General features: G+C 42.0%; 1 protein-coding gene across 9 annotated transcripts in view; it reads right to left on the bottom strand.

Annotated features, from left to right (window-relative positions):
* Positions 1-25,884, bottom strand: part of STRC (stereocilin) — a 133,432-nt gene that overhangs the window by 41,224 nt on the left and 66,324 nt on the right. For 8 of the 9 annotated variants that reach the window (XM_056572090.1, XM_056572083.1, XM_056572088.1 and 5 more), the window contains 9 exons: positions 24,626-24,793; positions 22,272-22,415; positions 18,284-18,342; positions 16,984-17,107; positions 16,809-16,900; positions 14,131-14,266; positions 11,786-11,985; positions 10,741-10,831; positions 9,093-9,267 (listed from right to left, as the gene is read on the bottom strand). In XM_056572090.1, the coding sequence (XP_056428065.1) occupies positions 9,093-9,267; positions 10,741-10,831; positions 11,786-11,985; positions 14,131-14,266; positions 16,809-16,900; positions 16,984-17,107; positions 18,284-18,342; positions 22,272-22,415; positions 24,626-24,793 (1,189 nt within the window). The remainder of the gene's footprint in view (positions 1-9,092; positions 9,268-10,740; positions 10,832-11,785; positions 11,986-14,130; positions 14,267-16,808; positions 16,901-16,983; positions 17,108-18,283; positions 18,343-22,271; positions 22,416-24,625; positions 24,794-25,884) is intronic. The other variant, XM_056572087.1, reaches the window with a different exon arrangement.

Below are 25,884 nucleotides of genomic sequence, written 5' to 3'. Positions count from 1 at the left end.
ACATCTCACGGCCACATGAGCCCTGTGGGAGCTGAACTGGAGGAGGAGGAGGAAGAGGGGGAGGGGCACAGTTGAGCACAGTTTAGGGTTCGCCAAATGGGCAGTTTTTCTAGTAATCTGACAGGAGTGGAGGAGCAGGAGCAGCCAGAGGAGCTAGAGGGTTATAAAGAAGGCGAGACAGAGGACCCAGACACACCGTGGCAGTATGCAGTGGAGATGGAGGCAGGGAGTCCTTCCGAGTCACTTGCTCAAATGGCATGATGAATGCTCACTTACTTGCATAGTGACAGCCAAATTGTCCCCATTCGGCAGAGGGATGACTTCTGGATCTCCACCGTATAGGACCCTCGCTACCGCCACAAAATAGGGGCTTTTTTTTACACCCACTGAGAGGGAGGACAAAATGACCTACTACAGAGGCATCCTATGTAGTCAGTTGGCCGATGCTATCAGCGCCATTGTCCATCCTCTTGCAGGTCTGAATCGGGGGGCCCCCTGTGCTCACCTTCCACTGCCATGGCTGCTGGGGAGGGGTGGCAGGAGCAGTACCAGCTCCATCAGCAGCAGCCTGATTCTACAGTCACTGATGAGTAGCTTTCTTCACCCGCATAGTGATGCAACTCATCAGCAGCAGGTAGACCTGGAGCAGGACTTGAACCAGCAAGTGGTGGCATACCTTGACATGCCCATGCCAACACTTTGAAGATCCGCTGGACTTCTGTGCAGCCAAACTTGATTTGTGGCCGCAACTAGCAGAGTTTGTCCTGGAATAGCTGTCCTGCCAGTAGTGTGCCATCAGAGCGGGTGTTTAGTGCGGCGGGGGCCATAGTCGCCCCAAGGAGAACTCGTCTGTCCACGAAAAATGTGGAGGGACTGACCTTTGTGAAGATGAATCAGGCATGGATCAGCCAGGATTTTCAACCACCAATGCCTGATGCATGAGAGTAGATTGACCATGGTGCCACACCAACACTTCACAAATATGGATAGTGCCAAACAGATTTAACCCCTTAACCCCTTAACGACGCAGGACGTATATTTACGTCCTGCGCCGGCTCCCGCGATATGAAGCGGGATCGCGCCGCGATCCCGCATCATATCGCGTGGGTCCCGGCGCTAATCAACGGCCGGGACCCGCGGCTAATACCACACATCGCCGATCGCGGCGATGTGCGGTATTAACCCTTTAGAAGCGGCGGTCAAAGCTGACCGCCGCTTCTAAAGTGAAAGTGAAAGTGACCCGGCTGCTCAGTCGGGCTGTTCGGGACCGCCGCGGTGAAATCGCGGCGTCCCGAACAGCTGATCGGACACCGGGAGGGCTCTTACCTGCCTCCCCGGTGTCCGATCGACGAATGACTGCTCCGTGCCTGAGATCCAGGCAGGAGCAGTCAAGCGCCGATAATGCTGATCACAGGCGTGTTAAGGCACGCCAGTGATCAGCATTAGAGATCAGTGTGTGCAGTGTTATAGGTCCCTATGGGACCTATAACACTGCAAAAAAAATGTTAAAAAAAAGTGTAAATAAAGGTCATTTAACCCCTTCCCTAATAAAAGTTTGAATCACCCCCCTTTTCCCATAAAAAAAATAAAACAGTGTAAAAAAAATAAAAAATAAACATATGTGGTATCGCCGCGTGCGTAAATGTCCGAACTATAAAAATATATCATTAATTAAGCCGTACGGTCAATGGCGTACGCGCAAAAAAATTCCAAAGTCCAAAAAAGCGTATTTTGGTCACTTTTTATATCATTAAAAAATGAATAAAAAGTGATCAAAAAGTCCGATCAAAACAAAAATCATACCGATAAAAACTTCAGATCACGGCGCAAAAAATGAGTCCTCATACCGCCCCGTACACGGAAAAATAAAAAAGTTATAGGGGTCAGAAGATGACATTTTTAAACGTATAAATTTTCCTGCATGTAGTTATGATTTTTTCCAGAAGTGCGACAAAATCAAACCTATATAAGTAGGGTATCATTTTAACCATATGGACCTACAGAATAATGATAAGGTGTAATGTTTACCGAAATATGCACTGCGTAGAAACGAAAGCCCCCAAAAGTTACAAAATGGCGTTTTTTTTTTCGATTTTGTCGCACAATGATTTTTTTTTCCGTTTCGCCGTGCATTTTTGGGTAAAATGACTAATGTCACTGCAAAGTAGAATTGGCGACGCAAAAAATAAGCCATAATATGGATTTTTAGGTGGAAAATTGAAAGGGTTATGATTTTTAAAAGGTAAGGAGGAAAAAACGAAAGTGCAAAAACGGAAAAACCCTGAGTCCTTAAGGGGTTAAGGACACATGACGTTCTCATACGTCTCCATTTCCGAGTCCTTAAGGACACATGACGTATGAGAACGTCATGTGTTTTACCGGCCCCCCGCAACCATCTGGAGCGGAGTCGGTCCCCGATGCCTGCTGAAATCGTTCAGCAGGCATCGGGGCATATCGCCCAGGGGGGTCATTATGACCCCCCATGTCGGCGATGGCCGCAGATCGCTGGACAATTCAGTCCAGCGATCTGCGGTGGATTCCGGGTCAATCGGGTCTCCAGTGACCCGGTGACCCGGAATTATTGGCTGATCGGGGCCGTCAGAGACGGCCCCGATCAGCCAGAGCCAGCAGGGGTGAGGTGGCACTGGTGCCACCTCACGATCGCCCTGATTCGTCGGCCGGATTACCGGCCGACCAATCAGGGCGCCTGCTGCGGGTGTCACTCCCGCAACCCGCTCCGCCCCTCTTCCGGAGGACGTGAGCGGGTGCGGGACGTGCACCCCGGGTGCTGGGGACCCCGATCCCCGGCGCCCCTGTTGGGATCGGGGCCCCAGGAGCGACGGCCGCGGCGGAGACGACGAGGGACTGACCTGTGCGGCGAGGATCGTTGGAGGTGAGTGACAGCCTCCTGCTGTTGCTTAGCAACAGCTCCCAGCATGCAACAAGGGCATGCTGAGAGCTGTAGTTATGCAACAGCAGGAGGCAGACCACCACAACTCCCAGCATGCCCTTATGGGCATGCTGGGACTTGTAGTTTTGCAACAGCTGGAGGCACATTCTTTCTATGGAAAAGTGTACCTTCAGCTGTTGTGTAACTACAACTCCCAGCTTGCACAATCAGCTAAAGTGCATGCTGGGAGTTGTAGTGGTGCATCTGCTGGTTGCATAACTACAACTCCCAGCATGCCCGTTGGCTGTCGGTGACTGCTGAGAGTTGTAGTTTTGCAACAGCTGAAGGCACACTGAGTTAAGTAGCAAACCAGTGTGTCTCCAGCTGTTGCATAACTACAATCCCCAGCATCCCCAGCCAAAGTAGTATGCCTCCAGCTGTTGCATAACTACAACACCCAGCATGCCCTTCCGCTGTCCGTACATGCTGGGGGTTGTAGCTTTTGCAACAGCTGAAGGCACACTGGTTGCAAAACACTGAGTTTGTTACCAAACTCGGTGTTTCACAACCAGTGTGCCTCCAGCTGTTGCAAAACTACAACTCCCAGCATGCACTGATAGACCGTACATGCTGGGAGTTGTAGTTTTGCAACAGCTGGATGTCCCCCCCCCCCCCCCCAATGTGAATGTACAGGGTACACTCACATGGGCGGATTATTACAGTAAGTATCCGGCTGCAAGTTTGAGCTGCGTCAAATTTTCTGCCGTAGCTCAAACTGCCAGCGAGAAACTACTGTGAACCCCCCGCCCATGCGACTGTACCCTAAAAACACTACACTACACTAACACAAAATAAAATAAAAAGTAAAAAAACACTACATATACACATACCCCTATACAACCCCCCTCCCCTCCCCAATAAAAATGAAAAACGTCTGGTACGCCACTGTTTCCAAAACGGAGCCTCCAGCTGTTGCAAAACTACAACTCCCAACATGCACTGATAGACCGTACATGCTGGGAGTTGTAGTTTTGCAACAGCTGGATGTTTCCCCCCCCCCCCCCAATGTGAACGTACAGGGTACACTCACATGGGCGGAGGATTACAGTAAGTATCCGGCTGCAAGTTTGAGCTGCGTCAAATTTTCTGCCGTAGCTCAAACTGCCAGCGAGAAACTACTGTGAACCCCCCGCCCATGCGACTGTACCCTAAAAACACTACACTACACTAACACAAAATAAAATAAAAAGTAAAAAAACACTACATATACACATACCCCTACACAGACCCCCTCCCCAATAAAAATGAAAAACGTCTGGTACGCCACTGTTTCCAAAACGGAGCCTCCAGCTGTTGCAAAACAACTACTCCCAGTATTGCCAGATAGCCACTGACTGTCCAGGCATGCTGGGAGTTTTACAACAGCTGGAGGCACCCTGTTTGGGAATCACTGGCGTAGAATACCCCTATGTCCACCCCTATGCAAGTCCCTAATTTAGGCCTCAAATGCGCATGGCGCTCTCACTTTGGAGCCCTGTCGTATTTCAAGGGAACAGTTTAGGGCCACATATGGGGTATCGCCGTACTCGGGAGAAATTGGGCTTCAAATTTTGGGGGGTATTTTCTGCTATTACCCTTTTAAAAAATGTAAAATTTTTGGGAAAACAAGCATTTTAGGTAAAAAAATATATATATTTTTTTACATATGCAAAAGTCGTGAAACACCTGTAGGGTATTAAGGTTCAAATTACCCCTTGTTACGTTCCCCGAGGGGTCTAGTTTCCAAAATGGTATGCCATGTGGTTTTTTTTTTTGCTGTCCTGGCACCATAGGGGCTTCCTAAATGCGGCATGCCCCCAGAGCAAAATTCGCTTTCAAAAAGCCAAATGTGACTCCTTCTCTTCTGAGACCTGTAGTGCGCCAGCAGAGCACTTTTCACACCCATATGGGGTGTTTTCTGAATCGGGAGAAATTGGGCTTCAAATTTTGGGGGGTATTTTCTGCTATTACCCTTTTTAAAATTGTAAAAATTTTGGGAAACCAAGCATTTTAGGTAAAAAAAATATATATTTTTTTACATATGCAAAAGTCGTGAAACACCTGTAGGGTATTAAGGTTCACATTACCCCTTGTTACGTTCCCCGAGGGGTCTAGTTTCCAAAATGGTATGCCATGTGTTTTTTTTTTGCTGTTCTGGCACCATAGGGGCTTCCTAAATGCGGCATGCCCCCAGAGCAAAATTTGCTTTCAAAAAGCCAAATGTTACTCCTTCTCTTCTGAGACCTGTAGTGCGCCAGCAGAGCACTTTTCACCCCCATATGGGGTGTTTTCTGAATCGGGAGAAATTGGGCTTCAAATTTTGGGGGGTATTTTCCGCTATTACCCTTTTTAAAAATGTAAACATTTTGGGAAAACAAGCATTTTAGGTAAAAAAAAAATTTTTTTTTTTACATATGCAAAAGTCGTGAAACACCTGTAGGGCATTAAGGTTCACGTTACCCCTTGTTACGTTCCCCGAGGGGTCTAGTTTCCAAAATGGTATGCCATGTGGTTTTTTTTTGCTGTTCTGGCACCATAGGGGCTTCCTAAATGCGGCATGCCCCCAGAGCAAAATTTGCTTTCAAAAAGCCAAATGTGACTCCTTCTCTTCTGAGACCTGTAGTGCGCCAGCAGAGCACTTTTCACCCCCATGCGAGGTGTTTTCTGTATCGGGAGAAATTGGGCTTCAAATTTTGGGGGGTATTTTCTGCTATTACCCTTTTTAAAAATGTAAAATTTTTGGGAAACCAAGCATTTTAGGTAAAAAAAATATATATTTTTTTTACATATGCAAAAGTCGTGAATCACCTGTAGGGTATTAAGGTTCACTTTACCCCTTGTTACGTTCCCTGAGGGGTCTAGTTTCCAAAATGGTATGCCATGTGTTTTTTTTTGCTGTCCTGGCACCATAGGGGCTTCCTAAATGCGGCATGCCCCCCAAAAACCATTTGTCGCTCCTTCCCTTCTGAGCCCTCTACTGCGCCCGCCGAACAATTAACATAGACATATGAGGTATGTGCTTACTCGAGAGAAATTGGGTTTCAAATACAAGTAAAAATTTTCTCCTTTTTATCCCTTGCAAAAATTCAAAAATTGGGTCTACAAGAACATGTTAGTGTAAAAAATGAAGATTTTGAATTTTCTCCTTCACTTTGCTGCTATTCCTGTGAAACACCTAAAGGGTTAATACACTTACTGAATGTTTTTTTGAATACTTTAGGGGGTGTAGTTTTTATAATGGGGTCTTTTAAGGGGTATTTCTAATATGAAGACCCTTCAAATCCACTTCAAAACTGAACTGGTCCCTGAAAAATTGTGAGTTTGAAAATTTTGAGAAAAATTTCAAAATTGCTACTGAACTTTGAAGCCCTCTGGTGTCTTCCAAAAGTAAAAACTCATAAATTTTATGATGCAAACATAAAGTAGACATATTGTATATGTGAACCCCAAAAAAATATATTTTGAATATCCATTTTCCTTACAAGCAGAGAGCTTCAAAGTTAGAAAAATGCAAAATTTTCATTTTTTTCATCAAATTTTGGGATTTTTCACCAAGAAAGGATGCAAGTTACCATAAAATTTTACCACTAAGTTAAAGTAGAATATGTCACGAAAAAACAATCTCGGAATCAGAATGATAACTAAAAGCATTCCAGAGTTATTAATGTTTAAAGTGACAGTGGTCAGAATTGCAAAAAACGCTCCGGTCCTTAAGGTATAAAATGGCCTGGTCCTTAAGGGGTTAAGGCACTGCTCCCCAGTACAAACATTCCTCCTCATCAGACCTTTTTTCACCCACCTTCTTCACCGGGTACTGGTATTGCTACCCACCACACCATTCTGTCACCGGGTCACTTTCAGGACTCCTGATGCTGATGCTGCCACAGGCTGTCTCATTCAGCCACTATATGGTCTCTTCTCATGCTTCAGCCAACTCCAGGCTGTGCTATTCAGCCACTATATGGTCTCCTAAAGTTTCAGCCACCTCCAGGCTGTGCCATTCATCCAATATATGGTTTACTGATGCTTCAGCCAGCTCCAGTCTGTGTCATTCAGCAACTACATGGTTTAGTGATGCTGCTGGGCCTAGGACATTACCTATATATGTGTATGTAGCAGTAGGTATCATACATTTTCAATGGAAATTTCAAAATTCCTCTTTTATTCTTTATTCTCCTCATCTGCCGCCAACTCCAGGCTGTGCCATTCAGACACTATATGGTCTCCCCATGCTGCCACAAACTCCAGGCAGTCATTCAGCCACTATATGGTCTCCTCATACTGATGCCACCTCCAGGCTGTCTCATTCAGCCACTATATGGTCTCTTCTCATGCTTCAGCCAACTCCAGGCTGTGCCATTAAGCAACTATATGGTCTCCTCCTACTGATGCCACCTCCAGACTCTGTCATTGTGCTGCCATGTGACTTCTTGTTAGATTTGTTTCTTTGTACCCACACACCGGGGCCGGGACACTAAAACTTGGAAGTTAAAAGTTCAATTTAAATGTAAAAATTTAGTAAGTAAAATTTAAAAATCATAAATTTCAATGGTCTCCTCATGCTTCTGCCAACTCCAGGCTGTGCCATTCAGACACTATATGGTCTCCTCATACTTCAACCAACTCCAGGCTGTGTCATTCAGCCAATATATGGTTTACTGATGCTGCTGGGCCTGGGTCTGGGCCTAATTTTTTTTATGGTAGCACTAGCTACCCTAAATCTTCAATTTAAATTTCAAAATTAGTCTTTTTTTCTTAGGGATTGTGAAGCCCTGTGTCTACTTATGCTGCTGCCAACTCTAGGCTGTGCCATTCAGACACTATATGGTCTCCTCATGCTTCAGCCAACTCCAGGCTTTGTCATTCAGGCAAAATATGGTTTATGATGCTGCTGGGCCTGGGTTTGGGAATACAAATTTTGTTATGGTAGCACTAGCTACCCAAAATCTTCAGTTTAAATTTCAGAATTCATCTTTAAATCTTAGCGATTGGGAAGCCCTAGTATTCTACTCGTGCTGCTGCCAACTCCTGGCTGTGCCATTCAGACACTATATGGTCTCCTCATCCTTCAGCCAACTCCAGGCTGTGTCATTCAGGCAATATATGGTTTACTGATGCTGCTGGGCCTGGGTCTGGGAATAAAAATGTTGTTATGGTAGCACTAGCTACCCAAAATCTTCAGTTTCAATTTCAAATTTTATCTTTTATTCTTAGGGATTGTTAAGCTCTAGTGTCTAATCGTGCTGCTGCCTACTCCAGGCTGTTCCATTCAGACACTATATGGTCTCCTCATGCTTCAGCTAACTCCAGGCTGTGTCACTCAGGTAATATATGATTTACTGATGCTCCTGGGCCTGGACCTAAAAATTTTTGTTATGGTAGCACTAGCTACCCAAAATCTTCAGTTTAAATTTCAGAATTCATCTTTTAATCTTAGCGATTTTGAAGCCCTAGTGTCTACTCATGCTGTTGCCAACTCTTGGCTGTGTCATTCAGCCAATATATGGTTTACTGATGCTGCTGGGCCTGGGCCTGGACCTAAAAAATATTTATGGAAGCACTAGCTACCATAAATCTTCAAATTTATTTTCAAAATTCATCTTTTAATCTTAGGGATTGTAAAGCCCTAGTGTTTACTCATGCTGCTGCCAGCTCCAAGCTGTGTTATTCAGCCACTATATGGTCTCCTCATGCTTTAGCCACATCCAAGGTGTGTCATTCAGCCACTATATGGTCTCCTCATGCTGCCAACACCTCCACCCTGTGTCATTCAGCCACTATATTGTCTCCTCATACTGATGCCATCTCCAGGCTCTGTCATTGTGCCGCTCTGCGGCAGTGACTCTAAAAGCGATGCCTGTAATCTGCATGTCATACTGAATAACAGTATTATTTCACAACCCCAGCACACTCCATATGCGTGTTAGAACACAGCAAAGTGTTCTACACCCCCTATTGAGGCTCTCTGTAGGCCAGAAATAGCCGTTTTTAAGATTTACAGCGAATACATTCAGATTGAACCGAAATCTTTCAAAAAATTTGGCGGATCAGCCGAATCAAATTTTTCAAAAGTTCACTCATCTCTAGTTCTAATGTACTACTACCGGTCATAATGACTCTTCTTAGAGTTTTTGGAATAGGCAACTATTCAAAAGTATCTCACCTCGAATGCCTCTAAAACCACTCCTCGTAAGAGAAGAGACCAAGGACATCTTGTTCCTCCTTATCTGCTCCTGAACAAGAGAGCTTTGTGTTGTACAGATCTTCCCGATCTCACTGTCTTCCCATTCTCTTTGACTCTCCAGTAGCCATTCCAAAGTATCTCGTCCCAACACATCCTATTAAGACATGAACATACACAAAACAAATCCAAAATCTCCATTCACATCATTTATAAGCAGTTGCGTTAAGGTAGGAAAAAGTTACATCTGAAAGGGCCAGGATGTAAAAGGTACTTGTACAATATACAGTAAATAGCCTGGCCATACACTGCATTATCAGGGTTAAAGGGAAATACATATTATATTGTTTTTCTGGATTTATGTACATTATTTAATATTTTACTTGTGCAACCACACAAGCCTTCACGGCGAAACGGCGTTGGGGTTTGGTGTGCTGCATAGGGGTATGTGTGTACCATGGGTCTGACCCGTCACTCTGCTGAGGCAATTTACCTTTCAGCCCACTAGCTGACACCTGGTTTTGATGTGGTGGGTTTTTGCTTTCCGCTTTTCCCCCCAACATCATAGGTGTTTCCTTTGCCCAGCTTAGTCACGGATCAGACAATTGCAGATCTTTCCACTGTTCTGCCCCCTTTCTTTGTGTCACTTTGTTATGTGCAATATCATTTGGCTGCGGCCATAGCATTTACTGTTTACATATTGAAGTGTTTACATAATCTATATCTACTTTATGCTGCATTTTGTCAGCCTTATAGATTGCATAAGTCACTTTAATATAGTACCTATCTTTTTGTATTTTTGCACATTAACTTTTTGCATATTAGCAACTACCCATCTATGCAGTAGCCATGATTTGTCTGTCTCATTGCTGTCCCTTGTTTTAATGTTTTTAAACAATTTATGTCTAATAAAGTTTAACAATTATTTATACTCATATTGTTCTGGTGTGTTTATGGAAGTTGTTCTGAAACACTGCAGCACTTCTGATGAGTAGTAGGGAGTATAGGGAGAGCTATATCAATCAAGGCCATTGGGGCAGGGAGAAACTATGATCCCATTTTAAAACAAGAAATGATTGACAGATTCCCTTTAATATAAAATACCTAGAAAACACTAGGGCCGTCAGGACCTACAATGATTATGCATACATATGGTTCCGTTATGTGTATTTACTTTATACAGTATGTGGATATTGGCTGTTGTGAACCTGCAGTCGGGATTTAGCTAAAGGATGTACAGAGGTAGCAGTCACACAGGGACCCTGGTGCCTAAGGGGCCCAAAAGCACATCTGCCCCATAAGAAACTAGTACTATAATTGCCACATGGGGCCCTGTTGCAGATTTTGCATTTGGGGCCAGAAGCTACAAGTTACGCCTCTGCCTGCAGATGTGACTGTGCCTTCACTTTTCTTGTTACTTTTTTCTTATTTCTTTTGCCTTCAAAATTTATACATTTTGAACCATAAAATCTCCATATCTCCATAAGTTTTTTAAGGTTTAAAAAAGAAGTGGTTGGTAGACATAGGTTGGTGCTTGGAAAAGCCATAGAAAGGATCTTTAAATGTGTAGTTATTAGTGTTTACTAGCAAAGCACACAGACATTGTCATAAGAACATTTCGGGCTACTACCTTGGATACAAAATGAATGTTTTCTGGTGTTAAGTAGAAGATTAATCTTCCCAGTTGTTGTATATGGATATGTGTCCAATATGTTGGATGCCTGAAGAACAGTAAGATGTACATATCATTTGCAGCCATCACAAATTACTATATAAACACACTAGGGAACATAGACAATGTAATAAAATATATCAAAAGAATAGCTACACCTATCCATGTTTTTTAACGTAAGATACTAACATAGATACTATAAGATGCTAACTACTGTAACACTGTACTATTAATGTCATTGGTAGTGTTTTAATTGAAAATTGGCTTTGATCACAACTATAAAATGTAAATGGTGATCAGAATATAATAGAAAACCTCATCATGGGAAATCTCACTGATATATTTTGCTACACAAGGCACAGTTTTAGCAGTATGCTACCTGGCAGAGTATCACAGTCTGCAAATATCCTACAAGGCAATGAGCTGAATAATAACTTATCATAATGCATGTCTAGTTAATGTGTAAATCTACTGTAGACTAAAGCCTAGCTTATTTGAGGTGTCAGGTCTCATTGGGAAATATAATTGGTTAGAAAATAGTACATATACTATACTGCAGTTTCCAATGTTTTCACTTACAAACTGAGAAAAGCAACAGAGGCATAAGCCTCCCTTTACCTAGAAGCAATCTATTATTTTTTAAGCCCATTATTTGAATTTTTGGACACCTTTGAGGGCATTTTTATTCTTGATTTATATTTATTGTGATGCAAAATATTTTTCCATAGATTTTCACCCCAGAGAAGAAATAAGAACTGGAGTCAAAGCTTCTATAAATGACTTTAATCTGAAAAAGTTGCAGCAGTTTGTACTACATGTGAAAATAAGGAGGTTGCTTAAGATAAACTAAGCAAAATGTAAGTCCTAAGGAAAAATTATTTGTACAATTTTAGGCACAAACCAAGAGTAAAAATGTACTCTATACCCTGGTCAAGGCAAAGTGGATTCCTGGTGCCATATCCCAACAGCTAAGCCCCTAGGAACAAAGGCAAATTGTAAATACCCCAACAATTCATCTTCGGTTAATATCTTTCCAAGGTTTCCACTAAATTCCTCAGACAGACAGTATGACTTAAGCTCTTCCAAGTGGAATAGTAAATGTTTCCTATTGATGCGAGAAATGTCTTCTTCTCCAATAAATCCAACCAACGGTCCCAAGAGATCCAGGTCTTGTGCAGTTATTTCTCCATATATTGGGATTTGCTAAAAGTAAGATAAATTGTTTATTCCCTTCCAACCAAATTCTTTTTTTTTTTCAAATCTGACGTGTCACTTTAAGTGGTAATAACTTTGAACTGCTTTTACCTGGCAAAGTGATTCAGAGATTGTTTTTTCGAGACATATTGTACTTTATATAAGCAGTAAATTTTTGTTGATACAAACTCTAAAATATTGTGAAAAATTTGAAACATTTTCTTTTCTCTATGTTTGAAACTCTCTACTTGTAAGAGAAATAATCATGCCAAATAAATTTAGTTATTAATTCACATCCACAACATGTCTACTTTATGTTGGAATCATTTGTTAAACATTCTTTTACTTTTTTACGACATTAGAAGGCTTATATTATTATAAGCATTTTTTCAAATTTTCTACAAAAGTTTAAAATCCCATTTTTTTGGGAACAATACATTTTATATATATATATATATATATATATATATATATATATATATATATATGTGTGTGTGTGTGTAGTGTGTATATATATATATATATATATATACACACACACACACATATATATAGGTATATATATAAATACATATATATATAGGTATATATATACAAACACATATATATCTATATATCTATATATACACACACACGCACACACATATATATATATATATATATATGTATACATATGTGTATATATATATATATATATTTATTTTATTCTTATGTTTAAGAAGTGAAAGTGAAACTAAAGCATGCCAGCGGGCACAGCGTTGGCAGCTCAGGACGGGTAAGGGACACCGGGGGAAGGGGGGACAGGTAAGGGGAACTGGGGTCTCCTAGCAGAGCAGTGTGTGTATCCCGATCCCTGTGATCGGGACACACACACTGCGCTGCTCAGGATTTTTCTGTGCGAAACTCTGCCATCAGCTAGTCAGATTTGACTAGCTGATAGGAGCGATCGCTGTGAGGGGGGGTGGGGGGTGGAGGGGACAAAACCCCCCTAGGTCCCGAGGCAAGGTGGATGGCTATAAGTGATATCCACCATCTAACCGGGCGCGGCGGGATGCTGCGAGTAGCGGCCAGTATCTGCATAAAGTACATGTATGTCATAGGTCGGGAAAACCTTCCCGGTCATGACGTACATGTATGTCATGGGTCGGGAAGGGGTTAATAAATGTCCATTTATACGGTGTGAATTAAGATAACAGCTTGTATTGCACATTATTACTATATACATGTGTGTGGTATGGCGGGGTGTGAGGTGCGGGGTGGATGTAATTACCCTAGGGGCAGATGGCATTGACCCCTTGTGTTTGTGACGCCAGGGCGTGGTTTATCCTTAACCACCCGAAGGTATACCACTGGATCCTGCGCTAGGAACGGGGCAATGAAGACACCGACGCCAAGTTACGGACAACGGTAGCTTCACTGAGGGTAAACAGTTGTTACAGTCTATGCAGTACAGCCAGGGCCCAAGGAGGTGACCAGTGACACAGAGACCTCGCAAGTTTGCTGGGACTTGTAGTTGGACTGGAGAATTTTGTGCAGGCCACGCTGGATAGACAGATGACTTGACTTGACTGATTTGTGACTGACAGGACGGTGACTATATTTTACTTGCACTTGACTTGTGGCTGCAGAACTTGACTTGAGGCTCCACTACTCTGGACACACGCTCTAGGCAAAACTTGACTGGACCTCAGCAGGAAGCAAGAGCAGAGTTAAAAAAGAGAGAAGCTGGCTCCACCCAGGGCTTATATGGGGGAGACTAGCAGGGAACCCATAGGTCACTCTGGGGGTCATCTGGTCACTGGTACCTCCTGGGTAACAATCACATGACATATCACATGGTATAACTCTTAAAGCAACATTACATTTTATAACACTTTAAATGGTAAAACATATTTACAATGGGGAAACAAGTGCAGGGTGCCTTGGGGACACTGAAGGAGGCTGCCTGACAGGACAGCAGGAGCACGGGGTAACACCTCCTGTACTGGGCTACCACATGTGTGTTTATCTTTACCTTGTGTAATGTTCCTATTTGTTTTCTTTGAATATATGTCAGTCTAACTAATTTTCTGGTTATTATCCCAGCAATAAAACACTGAAGTATATGCAGTTCTGTATTCACTATAAGACCCAAAAGACCTGTAGTGTTCTTACCAAGATATGAAGAGCTCTCTGTGCTAGAATAGACTTCTTATGAGAGGATAGTTCCATGAAACTTTTTGGGTACTTATGAGCATGTTCCAGGAATAGCTTCACCGATTCATTAGAAAGTCTATCAATTAGCTTCACTCTAAAAAAAATTACAGAATATTGATTTTATGAGTTATATTGGCAATCCATATTAAATATGACCTTATTCCAAACTGTATCCCAAGTGGACTGCTAAACAGCAACTTTTAGGTTTGGGGTCAGGCAACACTCAGGGGTGTCCTTGGCAATACAGAAACTAAGTCGTACACATTAGTCAAATTCAACCAGGTACAACTGGTATACACCAAAGGATGAGATACTTTCTTGGTGCATAACACATATATGAGTCTTGTGTAGGAGCTGCTTCCTGGCTTTAACCCCTGGCTGTGGCCAGTCCTGCACTCTCCCACCACATAAAGTCCATTGGCACTGGAGCTCTATTACTTCAGGCCTGTTTTTGCTGTAGACCTCCAGCTACAGCTTTGTTCTTTCTCAAAGTGACCTCTAACCTTTGCACTCTCTTGGGCTATTTCTATCAACATCCCACCATGACCATCATCACACACCTCATCCACCTGCAGCCATAATCACCTTAGCACCTTTACAAGCACACACCTCATTTACTACTACTCCAGTTTATTTTTCTACACCTCGACACAGGCTTTCTTCTGCCCCCTGCTGCCATGTTGTGGTAATATAGAGAAAAAGAGAAGACCGCGAACGGCGCCTTGTGTATTACCCTTGGGATAGACAAAGAATAGTGTAGCACCTTATAGGTGGCCGCTCACCTTGAAGTAGAAGATAAATAGCATATCACCTCTGATAGAGGTATAGAGGTGGAGCAGGCTGCTCAGCCGGAGGGTCCTCAGGAGTCAGGAGATCCTGTCCTGTAGTGGCATGCAAAGAGTATAGAAGAAAAGGGACCAGCAGATTCCAGGCACTGCTTGCTCAAACACCATAGGCAGAGATTAATAGTAAAAGATCCTTGCAGGGATCATATTTATTGATAAAATAATACAATTTCAGATGACGCGTTTCGAGGGTAACCCCCTCTTCATCAGATCAGTACTGATCTGATGAAAAGGGGGTTACCCTCGAAACACGTCATCTGTAATTTTATTATTTTATTAATAAATATGATCCCTGCAAGGATCTTTTACTATTAATCTCTGCTTATGGTGTTTGAGCAAGCAGCGCCTGGAATCTGCTGGTCCTTTTTCTACTATACTCTTCGCCTGCTGCCATGTTGTCACTCACTAGTAAGAAACTGTGCTACACATATCCATCCCCTACTACACACAGTAATCCTGAGGACTTTGGGGGACTATGTCATGGCTGGAAGGACAGTGTGGAAGCAGTAGGGAGTAGCAGAAGCCACCAACTGTTCTGCCCAACATCGTGGCAAAAATCCATCCTCCTAAGCACTTGCAAAGCAGATAGTGGACCAATGCTGCCAGAGCCTGCTGTCCTGCCAAACTATGCCAGCCTAGCCAGGATCTCTGCTGCTGCACTTTTATCAATGTGTGCTGAGTCTCAACATCATGTTGGGCCGCCTGATCGCCGGCCTCCACTGCTCTTTTCTGATTCTGCACTATTCCTCAGCCATGACATGGTTTACCAAAGGCCAGCAAGATACCGGGGGAGATTTATCAAAACCTGTGCATAGGAAAACTTGCCCAGTTGCCCATAGCAACCAATCAGATTGCTTCTTTCATTTTTCACAGGCCTTCATAAAAATGAAAGTAGCAAGCTGATTGGTTGCTATGGGCAACTGGTCAAGTTTTCCTTTGCACAGGTTTTGATAAATCTCCCCCACCATCTTTAGGCTTCTATCATTACCGAGCCTTACTGACCCTGCACCATCCACATAATGTAACTGTTTGTAGAGACGTGGCTAGTTTTAAAAAAAAAATCTTGATGCACAGTTACATTGTTTTGTGGAAAGGGGTTAAAGGGGTTATCCAGGAAAAAACTTTTTTTTATATATATCAACTGGCTCCAGGAAGTTAAACAGATTTGTAAATTACTTCTATGAAAAAATCTTAATCCTTTCAGTACTTATGAGCTTCTGAAGTTAAGGTTGTTCTTTTCTGCCTAAGTGATCTCTGATGACACGTGTCTCGGGAAACGCCCAGTTTAGAAGCAAATCCCCATAGCAAACATCTTCTAAACTGGGCGTTTCCCGACACACGTGTCATCAGAGAGCACTTAGACAGAAAAGAACAACCTTAACTTCAGAAGCTCATAAGTACTGAAAGGATTAAGATTTTTTAATAGAAGAAATTTACAAATCTGTTTAACTTTCTGAAGCCTGTTGATATATATAAAAAAGTTTTTCCTGGAATACCCCTTTAATGCACACCACTAGCCTTCACTATCATAACAACTGACACACTAGAGCAGTGTTCTCCAACCTGCGGACCTCCAGATGTTGCAAAACTACAATTCCCAGCATGCCCGGACAGCCAACGGCTGTCCGGGCATGCAGGGAGTTGTAGTTTTGCAACATCTGGAGGTCCGCAGGTTGAAGACCACTGCACTAGAGATTCACTGACAATCTAAAGTATATGAGGCCTCCATGTATAGGCTCTAAACTTTTGCTACAGTCCTAAACTTTCTAAATATTAATAATATGCCCTTACGGGAGATCAGTGATAAATTCTGGTCCCATCCAGCCTGTATCTTCCCAGGAAAGCTCAGGACGCTTTTGAATTTCCTCTAAGATGCACTTCCTCTATGAAAGATAAACACAGAATCTTAATGAAAGAAATCTGAAAATGTAGCTGTAGTTTCTTTTAGTGAAACTTTATTTCTTACAAGACTTTTTCGCAGACCACTAGGAATCCCTTGGAGATACTTAACCACATCTCTGATTTCCGACAGGGTGTTTAGTTGTTGCAGACTGTCACATTCAATCCCATTAGCCAGAGTTCCAAGGCTGCTATTGACAGGGAAAATATATCACATTTTATAGTGCAATGTAAGCTTATGCTTAAAGAGAATCAGTCAGCCACAATTCATGCTCCAAAAATGCTGACACTGATAGATAGCTGTTTGGGTAAGGAGACACATGGTACCTTTCACCTTTTACCTGTGCTTCCATAACAAAGAAAAAATATTTTATTCTCCTGTCTGAAGTGTCAAACAGACATTCTCAAACCCCTAAAGTGCTAAAGGCTAGACCACCTCCTCGCTCCCTCTCCCATCGCTATCCAGGCTTGATTGACAGCTGGTAGCCGGGCACTGTTTTCGAATCTCGCACCTAGACACAATTTGCATGCACAGAGCAGGACGGAGATTTAAAAACAGTGCTTAAAGGGGTACTCCGGTGAAAATTTTTTTACTTTTAAATCAACTGGTGGCAGAAAGTTAAACATATTTGTAAATTACTTCTATTAAAAAATCTTAATCCTTCCTGTACTTATTAGCTGCTGAATACTACAGAGGAAATTCTTTTCTTTTTAGAATGCTCTCTGATGACATCACGAGCACAGTTCTCTCTGCTGACGTTATTATAATAATAATATCGCATTATTTATTGTTGTCCTTAGTGGGATATGAACCCAAGTCCCCAGCACTGCAAGGCAGCAGTGCTAACCACTGAGCCACCATGTTGCCTTTAGCATATATCTGCTATGCATGGATGCTAAAATGGACAGAGATGTCAGCAGAGAGCACTGTGCTTGTGATGTCATCAGTGTTCCAAAAAGAAAGAAATTTCCTCTGTAGCATTCAGCAGCTAATAAGTACTGGAAGGATTAAGATTTTTTAATAGAAGTAATTTACAAATATGTTTAACTTTCTGCCACCAGTTGATTTAAAAGTAAAAAGGTTTTCACCAGAGTACCCCTTTAATGCTGGATGTTGAGCCTTGACAGGGATGAGAGGGGGAGTGAGGAGGCATTCAAGGCTTTAGCACTTCAGGGGGCATTAGAACAACAGTTTGGCAGTAAAGAATCAAAGCTTTTTTTTTTACATTATGTAGGCACAGACAGATGGAAGGTATCTGATTGATTCAATTTATGTTGCACATTAAACAACAGGGCAATGCAATACTCATTCCTAATGAAACATTCAGGGCTCCTCTGGGAGATTATCTCATTACACATACACTTACAGGATTGTATTCTTGGTCAGATTTGCACCGGCTTGAATCTTTCTCCAAAGAAACTGAGTCTGTTCCAAAAGATAACAGTACATTGATACATTACACTCATTCACTGGATGTGTTAGAAAAAGTTTACTATAGAATCATTCTATTCCTAATCCATTTTAAAGGGGTACTCCGGTGGAAAACTTTATTTTTTTTTTTGTAAATCAACTGGTGCCAGAAAGTTAAACAGATTTGTAAATTACTTTTATTAAAACATCTTAATCCTTCTAGTACTTATTAGCTGCTGAATACTACAGAGGAAATTATTTTTCGGAACACAGAGCTGCTGACATCATGACCACAGTGCGCTCTGCTGACATCTCTGTCCATTTTAAGAACTGTCCAGAATAAAAGAAAATCCCCACAGCAAACATATGCTGCTCTGGTCAGTTCCTAAAATGGACAGAGATGTCAGCAGAGAGCACTGTGTTCCAAAAAGAAAATAATTTCCTATGTAGTATTCAGCAGCTAATAACTACTGGAAGGATTAAGATTTTTTAATAGAAGTAATTTACTAATCTGCTACTTTCTGGCACCAGTTGATTTAAAAAAAAAAAAGTTTTCCACCGGAAAATGTCCAAATATAAGTGTATACAAAATATACCATTATATATACTTGTCACTTCCGTGACCCATGTTATGCCAGACAATAGTGAAAGACCTTTAAAGGGGTACTCCGGTGCTTAGAAATCTTATCCCCTATGCAAAGGATAGGGGATAAGATGCCTGATCGCGGGAGTCCCGCTGCTGGGGACCCCCGTGATCTTGCACGCGGCACCCCGTTTGTAATCAGTCCCCGTAGCGTGTTCACTCCGAGACTGATTACCGGCGACCACAGGACGGGCGGCGTGTGACGTCACGCCCCCGTGTGATGTCATGCTCCGCCCCTCAATGCAAGCCTACGGGAGTGGGTGTGATAGCTGTCACGCCCCCTCCCGTAGGCTTGCATTGAGGGGCAGAGTGTGACATCACACGGGGCAGGGGTGTGATGTCACACGCCGCCCGCCCTGTAGTCGCCGGTAATCAGTCCCAGAGCGAACACGCTCCGGGAACTGATTACAAACTGGGTGCCGCGTGCAAGATCACGGGGGTCCCCAGCGGCAGGACTCCCGCGATCAGGCATCTTATCCTCTATCCTTTGGATAGGGGATAAGATGTTTAAGCACCGGAGTACCCCTTTAAGATCTTTAGCCAGCTGTTCCATACACTAAATGTTGATAAACTTCAACTAATTCATCTTATGAACACATTTATCCAAGCCTTTTTTTTTTTTTTTTTACTTTTCTTTAAAGGGGTGCTCTGCCCCTAGACATCTTATCCCCTATCCATAAAATAGGGGATAAAATGTCTAATCGCGGGGGTCCCCAGCAGCGGGACCCCTGCAATTAGACATTTTATCCCCTATTTGATCTCCCGTTTAGAGACTTACATTGAGGGGGCATGGCCGTGATGTTACGAGCAGGGCCGTGACGTCACGAGCCTCCGCCCCGCATCGCCAATCATCCGGCATGGAGCGCAGTTCGCTCCATGCACATGATGTCTGGGGTGCCGCAGTGTCCAGTGGCGGGACCCCCACAATCAGACATCTTATCCTCCATCCTTTGGATAGGGGATAAGATGTCTAGGGGCGGAGTACCCCTTTAAGGTTCATATCACAGGTTACAATCCACAATCCAAACCCAAGAGTCAGTGAAAGATTCCTAAACCATGGGATATTATTATGTCAACATATTATAGCTCTATATTGTTGACATAACAAACCGCCCTTTGGGTGGAATGTTATTACTGCTTCTAGGACTTGGATTTAGAATATTGAGGTGTACATGAGAGTCACTTTGTAAAGTAACATTGTACAGATACAGCCAGGCATAACTTTCTAACATGAGATTTAAAGGGGTACTCCACTGGAAAAAAAAAATTTAAATCAACTGGTGCCAGAAAGTTAAACAGATTTGTAAATTCCTGTAAGAATAGAGATTGGTGCCGAGGTAAAGTAGGCAAATACACCTATACCCAGGTGTGTAATAACAATATTGAGAAAAAGAGAAAAGGACTGCCTACACCTCAAGGACAGTAATTAAAGTACATTTTAGTTAGTGATTGGCTGAGACCGTGCTTCAAATATTGATATTATAAATGTATTTAAAACATATCATAAACACTAAATGCAGAAAAATTTCCCTCACAGGGCCCTTGTGGGGGGGATGGTTACAAACATATATCATGAGAGGGTAAACATCAGGTTCAGTGCCGTCTGAACCAGCCGTGCCAGCGTATGCAAGTGCCCACAGGGCAGCGCAACATAGCGAGGTATACAAGGAAATCTCATCATCTGGTAATACAGTGATCCCTCAACTTACAATGGCCTCAACATACAATAGTTTCAACATACAATGGTCTTTTCTGGACCATTGTAACTTGAAACCGGACTCAACATACAATGCTATGGAATCTGCAAAACATGTCAATGGCTGGAAGAACCGACCAATCAGAATGGACATTCACTGGTAAAACCCATGTATTCCTAAAGTGTATGCCTTAACTGGTGTCTGGTAGCGCCCCCTACAGTACAGGGTAGTATTACATGTTCTGTACTACTTTTAACCTATGCCAAGGTTAGCTGCTCCTTTGGACACCAAGTAAGGCTCCATTTTACTTTTTTTTTAGGGCATTATGTGTTCTGTAGAGGACCCTGAAGAAGCTCCTGTCCTCTACATAGACCAGTGTTTCCCAACAAGGGTGCCTCTTGCAAAACTACAACTCCCAGCATGCCCGGACAGCCTTTGGCTGTCCGGGCATGCTGGGAGTTGTAGTTTTGCAACAGCTGGAGGCACCCTCGTTGGGAAACACAGAAATAGAAAATGATTTACAGCTCCCAGCAGATCTCTATTACTTTTATATGTAAGGATTTGCTTTATCTCTATTAGTTATCTACTTATTTTTCTTTAATCCTCCATTTTTTTCCTATTTTTGGATGACATTTTGGTGGCTTCAGAACCTATTACCAGGTTTCCATAGAGTTATGGTCTCAACATACAATGGTTTCAACATACAATGGTCGCACTGGAACCGATTAATATTGTAACTTGAGGGACTACTGTATATTTTTATTGTATTACACAGCATTCCACTGATCTATATTGGATAACATTCTGGACTCCTATATACTTGTTCACACTATTTTTCCCGGACTCCTTTGCTTTATACCGGATTATCAGACAGATAGAATTGCCGAACTAACGGTCACACTGCAGTTATATTTTTATATTTAAACTCTACCATGTCTCATGATATATGTTTGTAACCATCCCCCCCACAAAGGCCCTGTGAGGGGAATCTTTCTGCATTTAATGTTTATGATATGTTTTAAATAAATTTATAATATCAATATTTGAAGCACAGTCTCAGCCAATCACTAACTAAAAATGTACTTTAATTACTGTCCTTGAGGTGTAGGCAGTCCTTTTCTCTTTTTATCAGATTTGTAAATTACTTTTATTAAAAAATCTTAATCCTTCCAGTATTTATCAGTTGCTGTTATGATCCACAGGAAGTTCTTTTCTTTTTGAATTTCCTTTCTGTGGTCAGACAGAAAAAAAATTCAAAAAGAAAAGAACTTCCTGTGAATCATACAGCAGCTGATAAGTACTGGAGGGATTAAGATTTTTCAATAGAAGTAATTTACAAATCTGTTTAACTTCCTGGCACCAGTTGCTTAAAAAATGATTTCCAGTGGAGTACCCCTTTAACTATAACAGGATCTTATGATGTTGGAGTAATAATTCTTAGTAACTGTGTAAATTTAATATGCACGTTGCTGGAATCTTCACATTTCAAGATATTTGCTTGACGTCAGGGAGTTAGTCTACTGTTTACCTTCTGTGGAAACTAATGTAATACATAGCTAGCCTCAGAAATGGATAAGATTGTATCAAGCTTAGTCAGCTGTTACCTGCTGTGGCATCCAGGCAACTTCTCCATACAAGCTCATGTTCCGAAGTAGTATTTGTGTGTCCAAATGCAACAGTTTCAATGGTGCAAAGGGAAGAAGACAGGAGAACTGCTCAGGCCAGAGTTCAACATCTTGGATATGTTTCTACAAAAATAAAAATAAAACAACATTACTAAACAATAGAAATAACTATGTATAATGTTCTAATCTCAGGCACCGGTCAACATAACAATATTTCATTATGATTATTTGCATAATTTTATATAGTAATAAAAACACATTGCAACAATCAAAACACTCAACTTGGGAAATAGTGCTATATGCTATTGTACAATTTTTTTAATTATTTTTTATTATTTTTTTTTACAAATTTGTGACAGCCAGGAGGATTACAAAACTATAAAAAAAAAAAAAAAACTAGTTTAATGCACTCTTGCCAGCTAGCACTGTTATGGGGAAACTGTGGCTAGATGGCACATGTATGGTAGCACTTCAGCTGGTACTGCTATGGGGTCAGATTGACTGACATTGTTATATGGCACTGTGGCTGGCACTTTTAGGTAGCATTGTTGCCATCACCGTTATGGGGGAATTTTAAATGCAATGGGGTCACTGTGGCTCATTGTTCTGTGGAAATTTTGCCTCCCAGAACTGATGTAGGAGAATGTTTTAGGGGATATTCACATGTACAGTATCCAGCATATATTTGATGCACAGGATTTGAAGCTGTGTTCATTCATTTAGTTTACAATGAAATCTGCAGCATAAAATCTGCAGCTTCAAATGTTGTGCATCAAATATGCGCAGGATACTGTACAGGTAATTACACCCTAAGGGTAGGGTCACACTTGCCGTATTTTAGTGCGTTTTTGCTGCTTCATATTTTCTTACCTATTGAAGTCAATGGGTAGCAAAATCAGCTGAAAAAAATACACAGCAAAATAAGGCACCTGTGACCCTACCCTTAGGAAGCATTTTAAAGAGGGATATTTGTTAAATATGCACCACTGCATGCAGCTTACACATAATCAATGTCTTGGCTTTATCATCTCCTGAAATTTAGAGGTATGGTTTCAATTAAAGGAGAAAAAAAAAAAAAGGGACAGAAATCACTTAAAAATAACATAAAAGGCCACACTTATTAGTTACTGACACAAGGGCAGGTTAGGCACCTATTCCCATTATGATGCAGATCAGCCACAAAATGGCTGATCTGCATCATAATGGGAATAGGGGCCTAACCTGCCCTTGTGTCAGTACCAGTAAGTGTGGCCTTTTTTCTGTGATTCGGGTGATTTTTAATTAAGCCTAGATTCTAAGGCTAGAACAATGATCATGCTAATCATAATAATGCCAATAATGCCAATAAGGCTCCTTTCACACTATATTATTGTTCCGTTTAGGAACTTCCGTCAGAAGTTCCGTCACTATATCGGGGAAAACCGGCCGTTACAAAACCCCTGACAGCCGCGACTAAATCGCATTGCAGCCTATGGGGTGTTGGAACTGCCCATTTGCACCCGTATATGCCCACACGATGTCACTATATAAGGTCCGTAAGGAATTATGGGCATATGCGGGTGCAAACAGGCAGTTACAAAACCTCATAGGCTGCAATGCAATTTAGTCAGGGCTGTCAGGGGTTTTGTAACGGCCGGTTTTCCCCGATATAGTGACGGAACTTCTGACGGAAGTTCCTAAACGGAACAATAATATAGTGTGAAAGGAGCCTAATTATACTTACAAGTCATGTAACAGTGTTTATGAATTTGTATTTAACAATACATGGATTGTGGAATGGAAAACATTAGTGACTTGATTCATGTATTCGGGTGCCAGAAATACTTTTATTATACTTCACTTAAAGGAGATCTCCAGCGATAAAAACGAAAAAATTAACTTATCCCCTATCCACAGGATAAGGGATAAGTAGCTGATCGTGGGGGGTCCAAGCGCTGGAGACCCCCTCCTCAGTGAGGAGCACATGCTGCAGCCAGCACGTGCTTCATTCATTTCTATGGGAGCGCCGAAAGGATCTGAGTACAGCACTCGGGCATCATCGGCGTTCCCATAGAATGGATGAAGGGAGCACATGCCGTCTACAGGTAGTCAACAAGCGCTTCTTACTGAGAGCAATAGGATCCCCCCGTCCCCGTGATTGTGTGTATGTGTGTGTGTGTGTGTGGGGGGGGGAAACGGTCTGACCCCCCGCACTCAGCTACTTATCCCTTATCCTGTGGATAGGGGTTAAGTCAATTTTTGCCGGAGTACTCCTTTAAGCTGTTTTGGTACAGAAGAAGTAGATAACTTGCATCTGCCCTATAAGCATTTACACTATTTGGTACACATCTTACCCTTAATGACTGCATTAAAGCCGCTTTCTGAGCAGCCGTCAATAGAGGCAGGGAAGGACGTAGACACTGGCAAACTCTGGCCAAAAGAGAGGTGGAAAGAGAGCGCAAGTGCTCTGGGCTGAGAACCGGAAGCAAGGGGTGCAGTTCACAAAGCACCTGCTCTGCAACCTAAAAATACAAAAAAATATGATCGAATTATTTGAAAGTGCATGTTCTATTTTTGCAGTCATATATCATTTTTAGTGAGGCAAAATGTACTATTAATCCTCTCCAAGACAGCAGACACTACTATCATATTACAAAAGATACGCCATAAGGTGGGAGTTTCAGATAGTAGATTTATTGATCCATTTTGTAGCAGCTATATATAGGTTTATGTGACATATATACGTCGAGGACTGCCCAGATGTATACATCTCTCAGACACTGCTTACCGTATTGTGAACCGAGGGTAAGAGATGGTAGACCATATTTATCAAGCTTATAGTAACATTTGTTTTGTTGCCCATAACAACCTGTCAGCGCTTGGGTCATTTCTCATATCGCTCTGATAGAATGAAAGCTGAACTCTGGTTGCTAGGGGCAACAAATAGAATCTTACTTTAAGGCAGCTTGACAAATCTCCCCAATGTATCTACCACTAATACCCATTCTAATGGGAGGAGGGGGTCTGTACATCCTGAGGAAAAATCACATTGTTTATTTTTTTTCCTATTAAAGGGTACCTCTCATCAAAAAAACTTTTGATATATTATAGATTAATGTATGCAGAATAACTTTACAATTGCATGTTATTAAAAAATATGCTTCTTTCTATTTAATTTTCCACTTTGAAGAAATGACCACTAGGGGTCTCCCTACCAGTCCTGGCAGCAAGCATTTCAGACTCATGCTGGAGTCCTAAACACTACGAGCTGCCAGTCTGCTTTGTTCACAAAGGAGAACACTCAGAGCTGCCAGCCTGCTTTGTTCACAGCCTGTTTGGCTGTGAACAAAGCAGGCTGGCAGCTCTGAGTGTTTAGGACTCCAGCATGAGTCAGAAATGCTTGCTGACAGGACTGATCGGGAAAAATACAATAGAAAGAAGCATATTTTCCATTAACATGCTATTGGAAAGTTATTCAACATTTATTAATCTAAAATATATCAAAAGTTTATTTGATGAGAGGTACCCTTTAACTATACAAGAAGTACACAAATATACATATTACACTGATCAGGTGGTGATCACAATGTGAATGTATAGGTAGGCCAAATGA

The sequence above is a fragment of the Hyla sarda genome, chromosome 4 (assembly GCF_029499605.1).
Source record: "Hyla sarda isolate aHylSar1 chromosome 4, aHylSar1.hap1, whole genome shotgun sequence".
NCBI lineage: Eukaryota > Metazoa > Chordata > Amphibia > Anura > Hylidae > Hyla > Hyla sarda.
Note: the sequence above shows the minus strand (reverse complement) of the source record. Positions and strands in the feature narration are given on the sequence as shown.